The sequence below is a fragment of the Chinchilla lanigera genome, unplaced genomic scaffold (assembly GCF_000276665.1).
Source record: "Chinchilla lanigera isolate Chin_1 unplaced genomic scaffold, ChiLan1.0 scaffold00077, whole genome shotgun sequence".
NCBI classification, from domain to species: Eukaryota; Metazoa; Chordata; class Mammalia; order Rodentia; family Chinchillidae; genus Chinchilla; species Chinchilla lanigera.
In genome coordinates this window covers 7,975,952-7,985,083 of record NW_004955478.1, presented here as the reverse complement: position 1 = coordinate 7,985,083, position 9,132 = coordinate 7,975,952, and the positions used below count along the sequence as shown (strand labels likewise).

Sequence of the window (9,132 nt, the reverse complement as noted above, 5' to 3'; positions counted from 1 at the left end):
CACAGCGCCGCCGCCGGGGCTCAGCGGGGGCAGCGGGAACCCGCCCGCGCCACGGCCCGACATCGCTCCGTCCCGTCCCGCGGTGCAGCGATCCGGGCTCCGCTCCGAGTCCGCTCCGCGCGCTGTGCTCCGCGATCCGGGACTTTCCGATCCTAATTCCGGGTTCCGGGATGTATTACTCCGGGTTCCGGGATTTCCCAACCCGAAATTTGAGAGTTCCTCGCTGATCCGCTTTAAAACAGGGCCGACCCTGACTCCGCTCCAGAACTAGGCGATTCCGGATCCGGGATCTGCCGCGAGCCCGTCCGCCGCCCCCGGACTCCGCGGGCTTAGCCTAGCGGGCCAGTAGCCCAGGGGCGGCTACTTACCTCGGCCCCACCCAACTCGAGGCCCGCCCCCACCTAGCCGCCCAATGGAGAGCGCCCTCCTAAACCCCGCCCCCTGAGTGCCCGCCCCTAACCGGCCGCCGCAGAGCTCCGCCCCCTCGGCCCGCCTTTCATTGGAGGGGCGGGAGCGGAAGCGGCCCACGGAAGCTGCGGGCAAGGCGGGGGTCAAAGGTCGAAAGTCACCTAGGATTGCCGCAGTGGGCGAGGAGTTGCTTCCGTCTCCCGGCTGTAACCGCGTCAGTCCTATCAGGCTACACAGTACTCCCTGCAAATAATTTTGTCAGGTCTTCATTTCCAGTGTTAAAGACTACTTAGAGCAGTTCTCTGGGCCAGAACAGCTGCTAACAGGACTTTGTTAGAAGCCCATCCTTCCCGGGCGTGGTGGCGCACGCCTGTAATCGCAGCACTCGAGAGGCTGAGGAAGGAGGATCGCCGTGAGTTCGAAGCCAGCCTGGGCTACAAAGTGAGTTCCCCAGTCTGGACTACAGAGGGAGAGCCTGTCTCAAATTAAAAAAAAAAAAAAAAAAAAAAGCCCATCCTGATTGCTGTGAACTGCCAAGGATCATGGGCGTCTCCAGACTGGTTCCAGCTGTGTGAAGGTCTGAGATGGCCAAGCCCTGAGTTCTTATCACATTTTTTAACATGGCTTTGCCTCACTTAAAGAAGCCTGGTATTTTACTCCACTGGCAATTATTTTAGGAGAAGGAAATTTGCATAGTGAAAGAACTTGTAGTCCTTTGTCCAGTTAATTTTCAAAAATTCAGTAACTTTTCAGAAACTACTGCCCTTGCTGGGCGTGGTGGCGCATGCCTGTAATCCTACCACTCCGGAGGCTGAGGCAGGAGGATCATCGTAAATTCGAAACCAGCCTGGGCTCCAAAGTGAGCTCAAGGCCAGCCTGAACTGCATAGTGAGACCCTGTCTCAAAAAGACAAAAAAAGAAGAAAGAAACGACTGCTGTATATCAGACTGTATTCAACATAGAGTGCCTCAGCTGTGATAGGTGGTGTAGGGTCTGCTCCCCATCGTACAGATCAGTGCTTCCTAAGCTTGCATAAGGAAAAAGTAAATCACCAGAGGTTCTTATTAAAAACGCAGTTTATGATTTAGTGGGGAGGGGAGGCCCAAGGGCCAAACTTCTACCTAACAAGCTCTCAAGGCGTGCTATGAGTAGACCACACTTTTCGGTAGCCAGGAAATTTTTTTTCATATGAAACTCTTCTACTTTATGTTTTCAACCCCAGGCAATCGATTACCAGCAGAGGTCGTTTTAGGAATTAGTTCTCACCTGTTCTGTATCTTTCCCTGCTGAAGCTGCTTTCCTCTCAATCTGGTGGAGAATTCCTCTCCATTCTCACTGAGAATTGGTTATGGGATAGTCTACCGAAATTGTTAGTTAACAGTCACTGAATTATGTCTCCTTCTCTCCCCCATTAGGTAGATAGTGGTCTCCCTTACTTTTCTCTCCTTGCTGAGACAAAATACCCAACACCCAAAATTAAGGAAGGAAAGGTTTGGGCTGGGGATATAGCTCAGTGGCACAAGCGCCTGCCTGGCAAGCGCAAGGTCCTGAGTTTGATTCCCAGTACCCTCCTCCAAAAAAAGGAAGGAAAGGTTTATTTTGCTCACAGTTTGTGAAGGTTTCAGTCCATCCCTGGCTGGCTCCAAGGCAGAGTGGCACATGGCAGAGGGCAGCAGTGGGTGGCAGAAGGCAGCAAAAGCAACAAGAGCAAAAAGGGAGAAGGAGCAGCAGTAAGCCTCTTTCCCTCCCTTAAATTGTGTGCAGGCTACCTGTCCCAGGGTGGGTGTAGCACTCACCCATAATCCTAGCATTGGACCATGGATCAGTCAAAAAGCCCTAGAAGCCCACCCCGTGACTGCATGAGGCTATGGGAGGACATCTAGACACAAACTATAACATTCTACCCCTGGACCCCCAGACACTCATGCACATCCTTTTATACAAAAGGCATTTTAGTCCAACTCTTAAGAGTTGCCAAAGTCCTAACAGTTTCAGCATTGCTGAAAAGTCCAAGTCCTGTCTCCTCCAAGATCTAGGGCAAACTCTTAGCAGTGGTAAGCCCCTGTACAAATGAAAAAAATCACTTCCAACATTCAATGACAGAAGATAAACATCATCATTCCAAAAGGTACAAATGGGGATACAAAGGATTGGGACCAAAGCAAGTCCAAAATCCAGCAAGGCAAACATTAAGTTCTGTAGTTCGGAGCTGGGAATTTAGCTCAGTGGCAAAGCGCCTGCCTGGCAAGCACAAGGTTGTGAGTTCAATTCCTGGTACTGGAAAAAAACAAAAAAACGAACAAATAAGTTCTGTAGTTCCACATGCAGCATCAACATTCAAGGCAATCTGTGGCAAACTGTGAGTTCCAAAGGGCTTCTTGTGTGGCTCCACCCCTACGGCACTTCCAGTGGTTGTAGCTCCAGGACTTCTCTTTTAGGCCCGCTCTGCTCAATCCTTGCAGCTTTCATTAGATGACCCATGTTCCTGGTTTTTCCAAACTTCCTAGGGTCTCCACTGCTCCTTCGGCTTTACACATTGTCCTCTCAGGGGCACACTGCCTGGCCTCCCAGGCCTTCTGAAATCTAGGTGGAAGCTTTCTTACCCTCAAAACTCTTGCATGCTTCATGCGCCTAAAACCAGCACCACATGGATGATGCCAAGGTCCACTGCCAGCTGTAGCAGTAACCAGGCTTTCTTCTCACTTGGCTGTAGGGGTCAAGTGCCTGGATCACTGAGTACTCTAAACCTGATTCTGAGGAACAAATTCTCTATGCTGTTGCCGTTCTGGAACCTGGTGCAGCTGCCACCATTTTGGAACCTGGTGTGGCTGCTGCTGCTGCTGCCATTCTGGAACATAGCATGGCTGCCACCATTCTAAGACATGGTGCTCTATGGCTTTCTCCTCAGAGCAAAAGTTCACTTCTGCAGTTTTGAGGCTACAAAGGGTGGAGACTTGCTGCTTCTTCTGATGCCCTTAGGCCATCATTTATCTTGTTCCTTCTCAGCAATGGAGATCTCCTCAGCTCTATCTTTTTTTTTTTTTGGTTTTTCTCCGGTACCGGGAACCGAACTCACGACCTTGCGCTTGCCAGGCAGGCGCTTTGCCGCTGAGCTAAATCCCCAGCCCCTCCTCAGCTCTATCTTAGCAGTCCACAGATTTACTGGAGTTTCCTTTCTTGCCAAACTCACATTTTGTTTTGGTCTTTTTTTTTGGTTTTTCTCCGGTACCGGGAACCGAACTCACGACCTTGCGCTTGCCAGGCAGGTGCTTTTGCCGCTGAGCTAAATCCCCAGCCCCCAAACTCACATTTTAAATCATTCTACTGGCCTCTGTACTCTTGATTCTCAACACAAATCTGGCTAAAAGACCCAACAATAGCCATGCCCCCACCTCAACATTCAACTGCCTTGCAATTTCTTCTGCCAGATTAATTAGTGTGCCACCCTTAATCTCAGTCTCAGGCAAAGTCTCTGGACACGAGCAAAATGCAGACAAACTTTTTGCCAAGCCATAACATACATTGTCTGGAGTCCAACAGCCAACACAGTCCTTCTTCCCAGCAGAAACCTCCCAAGCCTGGTCTTTACCAGCAGAATTTCTATCAACCTTCTGGTTTTTTGAGCTCTGACCAGAATCTCCCATACAGAACAGCCTAAGGTGTTTCAGCTGTACTCTTTCAGGCAACATCTCTGAACCTTTCCAAATTCTTTCCACAAGCCATTCCCAAAGGCTCTTTAAAGCACATGGTGAGGTATGATCATAGCAGTGGCCCTACTCCTGGTACCAAATTCTGTCTCTGTTACTTTTCTCTCCTTGCTGAGACAAAATACCTGACGCTCAAAGTTAGGGAAGGAAAGGTTTATTTTGCTCACAGTTTGTGGAACTTTCAGTCCATACTCGGCTGGCTCGAAGGTAGAGTGGCACATGGCAGAGGGCAACAGTTCATGGTGGCAGAAAACAGCAAAAGCAGCAAGAGCAAACGGGAGGAGGAGCAGCAACAAGCCTTCTTCCTTCCCTTATATTGTATGCAGGCTACCTGCCCCAGGGTGGGTGTAGCACTCACACCCATAATCCTAGCGTCAGTCCATAAATAGAGAACTCTAGAAGCCCGCCCCATGACTGCATGAGGCTATGCGGGGGGAGGGGGGAGGGGACATCTAGACACAAACTATAACAACAGTTAATATCAATTTCAACCCTTTCAAGCTTCTAAAGTTACAGTAGTTCTCCAAGAAGTGCTAGGGGGAGTGGAGAATCAGAATCTTCCTGGAAGCTATTCTAAAAAGTTGCCTGCTGACCCTTCCTCCATCCAGTGGCTCTGTGTGTGTGTGTGTGTGTGTGTGTGTGTGTGTGTGTGTGTGTGTGTATAAATGACAGTACTGCAGTATTGGGAAATAAGCCCAGGGTCTTCACACTGAGCTACTTCCCCAGCCCTTTTTAAATTTTGAGACAGGGTCTCACTAAGTTTTCCAGGCTGGGCTTGCCTAGTATGTGCAATGCCTTTGGTTCAGTCCCCAGATTGACAAAAAATACAAATACATAAACCAGATATAATTCAAGTCCTGTTAATCTCTTCCTTAAAATCTCCCCAGTTCCTTCTTGCCTTTAAATTGAGGCTCACACTCCCTCTCATAATCTGCAAGGCTCTGCAGGTTCTGACTCTTGCTGACCTCCTTAAACTCATTTTAAATCACTCCCTTTAGCTCTCAAAACATCAGCCCAGAAAGTGTCCTTGCAGTTTCTCAAACCACCAAACCCCTTCCCATCTCAGTCTCTCTCCCTTTACATCCTAGCAAGTGATCATCACAATATATAACTGTTCGTGCATATACTGACTTACTGTCTGATCTGTGTCCCTCACTGAAGTATAACCTCTATGAAGGCAGGGTCTCTCTGTGTCTGTCTGTCTCTCTCAGATTAACATACCATGAAATTAACTACTTAAAAGTGAACAGTTCTGTGGCATTAGTTACATTCACACTGCTGTGCAACCACCACCTCTGTCTAGTTCCCAAATATTTTCATGACTGCAAAAGAAAATCCCATACTCAAACGGCTGTTCTCCATTCCTCCCTCCTCCCAATGCCTGGCACCCACCAATCTGCATTCTGTTCTATGCATTCACCTACTATGGTTATTTCATATAAATGGAATCAGACTGCTATGATAGCTTACCTGTGATCCCAGCTGCTCTAGAGATTGAGGCAGGAGGATCACAAGTTTAAGGCCAGTCTGAGCAACTTAGACCTTACATGAAAATAAAAAGATGAATGTCCCCCCAAGGCTTGGTCCCCAGACTGGCTCTACTGCGAGGTGATGAAACCTTTGAGTAGAGCCTACTGGGAGGTCCTTGGTTCACTGGGGCATATCCTCAGTGTGGGATCCTGACCTCTTCCTCTTCCTCTTTGCTCCCTGGCTACTGATATAAATGGTTTTGCTCCAACACGTGCTTCTTCTATGATGTGCTGCCTCAAAACTGGCCCAAACAATCAGACTGAAGACTTCAAAACGATGAGGCAAAGTAGACCCTTTTTCTTTGTAAGTTGATTATCTCAGGTGTTTTGTTATATGATGGAAAGCTGCCTAACACACCATGTTGACAGGTGAAGAGATAAATGAAAACATCTTGGAGTTAGGCAAAGAAGGCAGATTAAGGCTCAAAGACACAGACCGGATGTGGTGGTGCATGCCTGCAATCCCAGCACTTGGGAAGCTGAGGCAGGAGGCTGCAAGTTTGAGGCCATGCTGGGCTACAAAGTGAGTTCAAGTCCAGCCTGGACTGCATGACAAGACCCTGTCTCAAGAAGACCAAAAAAAAAAACCAAACAAACTCAAATGCACAAGGCAGTAAAGGGTGAGGAAAATCAGAATCAGCTCCTCTTCTGCATGCACATTTTGGCCATGGTTCTCAACAGCCACATTTTCATAGTCAACACAGCCAAGGAGATAAAACATCTGAAGCACGGAGACTTCCAACAGTGAGAGCAGGTACCAGTGCATAAGAAATGGGCTGCAGCCCTGGGAGCCCAGTGCTTAGCCTGGAACACCATGAAAAACCTCAGTGGTTTCGTTTGCTCTGGTGCTCCTGGGACAAAGAGTTGGCAAAGAGGACCCTAGGAAATCAGCAAAGGCCCCATTAGAGGGGAAAATTGCCAGATGGTGTTTATAATTTTCCTTTGTTTCTTCCATCAGAGCGAATGCCAGATGTTGTCTTCCGGTTTCTAAGCTAATGTGTCATATCTTTTTTTTTTTTTTTTTTTTTTTCCCGGGAGGTGTTTGTTTTTCTCTCAGGGGCCTTTTTTTTTTTTTTTTTTTTTTTTTTTTTCTCCGGTACTGGGAATCAAACTCACGACCTTGCGCTTGCCAGGCAGGCGCTGTGCCGCTGAGCTAAATCCCCAGCCCCGCTAATGTGTCATATCTAAAAAGATCTTTTGCCCAAGGATAAGGAATGAACACATGGGCAACTGCATCCTGTGCCAGCTCAGCAAAGTCTGACTTGCCGCTATGTAAAGACAAGTCTTGGTGGTACCATTCTAGTCATTTATTTAAGTCATGTAACATCTGAAAATAGACAGTAGGATGAGCCACATGAGGCAGTGTTACGCCACCATGTAAAAAAATATCAGTTGGCCATGGTGACATGTGCCTGTAATCCCAGCACTCAGGAGTTGAGCGTGATGGCCAGATCTAGAGCTCTAGACCACTGGAGCCTGTCCAGAGAACTTGTCCAGAGAAGAGCAGAGGTCATAAAAAGCAAAATTATAGACACAGTAAAATTAAAAAATTGCTAGGATTGGGGGAAGAAGATGAACAGGGGAAGTATAGGGCATTTTCAGGACGATGAAACTATGCTCTGTGATACAGTAATGGTGACTATATGATATTAACCATTTGTGAAAAATCCACAGAACTCATGCTGAGCATGGTAGCACACTTTGTTTTTGTTTTTTTTGTTGTTTTTTTCCAGTACCGGGAATTGAACTCACAACCTGGCACTTGCCAGGCAGGTGCTGTGCCGCTGAGCTAAATCCCTAACCCATGGCAGCGCACTTTGTAATCCCAGCACTGGGAAGGCTGAGGCAAGAAGATTGTGAGCTCAAGTCCAGGATGGACTACACTGTGAGACCCTGCCTCCAAACAAAACAAAATTCACACAACTGTGTAACACAGAGTGAACTTTAAGGTAAGGTATGGGCTTTGCTAATAATAATGTATCAATACTGGTTCACTAATTATAACAAGTTTACCATCTTAATGAAAGGTATTACTGAAGGAGGAAACTGGGGGAGAATATCATTATTTGCTCATTTTTTTTCCTATAGATTTAAAGTTATTATAAAGAATAAAGTCTTTGAAAAAAGGCAAGGGGCTGGGGATTTAGCTCAGCGGTACAGCACCTGCCTGGCAAGTGCAAGGTCATGAGTTCAATTCCTGGTACAGGAAAAAAAAACAAAAAAAAAGAAAAGAAAAAAGGCAGGGCTTTAAAATTAAAAAAAAAAAAAAAAAAAAAAAAAAGCAAGGCAAGGCTGGGGTCCGGTAGGGTGGGAAGAAGTAACAGGCTTCAAGCTAAAGCTAGTTTGTAACAGTGTTGTAATCTCTAGGCTCCCAGCGGGGGCCTGTTTTCTTTCCTGCGCTCCCGAGTGCAAGGTAGAGACCTGCATGGCGCTAGAGTCTCAAACCCTCCAGAGGCCACTGTCTGGCTTTGGATTTGGACCCGGAGCTGTGTATAATTACTACACAGACCACTACTATAGGACAAGGGAAAGGCCTCCTGCGGGATCTCTGACTTATCCTTTACTTCCCTCTGAGTCCTCAAGTGTCCTTGTCTTCATGGTCTCTATCTGTATCTCTTTTCCCTATTCAGACACACTTCCAGGTACTCTCAACTTTCCAGTAACCCTAAATCGCTATCACCAACCCCTACCTCTTTCCTGAGTTTCAGATCCCTATTTCCAGCTCCCTGCTAGACGCTCCATCAGTCCTGCTGCTCAAAAGCAGCGTCTCACTGTCCTGGCAGGCTGCTTCCCTCCCCGCTATCCATCTCAGTGAAGGGCATGAAGACATGCTAAAGGGCCAACCCTGCCCTTGCTGAGACATTCCCGTTGGACTTGGAGGCCACTGAAAGCCAAGCAGCATGGAGGCACTCAGCCAGATGCTTAGGGTGCCTGTAACCGAAAGCAAAGCCTAGAGAAAGCCGTGAGGGCTTTTTTTTTTGGTGGGGGGGAGTACCGGGAATCGAACTCAGGACCTTGCTAGGCAGGCGCTGTGCTGCTGAGCCATATCCCCGGCCCAACTTTCATTTGCTCTCACTTGAAATCATCTTTCACTCCTCTCTCCTCCTCCTCCTCCTCCTACTTCTCAGTCATCATGTTCTGTTGATTTTGCATCTACCTGTACTCTGTCCACCTTAAGTCAGGTCTTCAGCTCTTCCCTAACCCACTCAACTGGCCTCTCTGCTATCTGCCCATCCTGCTGTATTTTTCCTGGCAGTTTTACCCAAAGGCGGCAAATCAGAACATGTCCCTCAATATACCCATGTTTGTGTGCCCTCCATTACCACCTCAGTGGGGCGTCTTAACCCCTTGTCCTTCAGGGCTCTCCAAAATGTCTCAGAAATTTGTGGAGAGCTGAGAGCAAAATGGAGAGTAGAGGTAGGAATTCCTCCTCAGACTACCTCCTTCGCTGCTTTGGCCAAGCCGCCCTGCTTCGGTTGTTCTACATA

At 47.8% G+C, this 9,132-nt stretch overlaps 1 protein-coding gene across 1 annotated transcript in view; it reads right to left on the bottom strand.

Moving 5' to 3' along the window:
• Positions 1–348, bottom strand: part of Smarcd2 (SWI/SNF related, matrix associated, actin dependent regulator of chromatin, subfamily d, member 2) — a gene marked incomplete in the record, with an annotated part of 12,108 nt that extends 11,760 nt beyond the window's left edge. Inside the window, 1 exon segment of the mRNA XM_013503158.1 lies at positions 5–348. Coding sequence (XP_013358612.1) covers positions 5–63 — 59 coding nt within the window.
• Between the last annotated feature and the right edge of the window lie 8,784 nt (positions 349–9,132).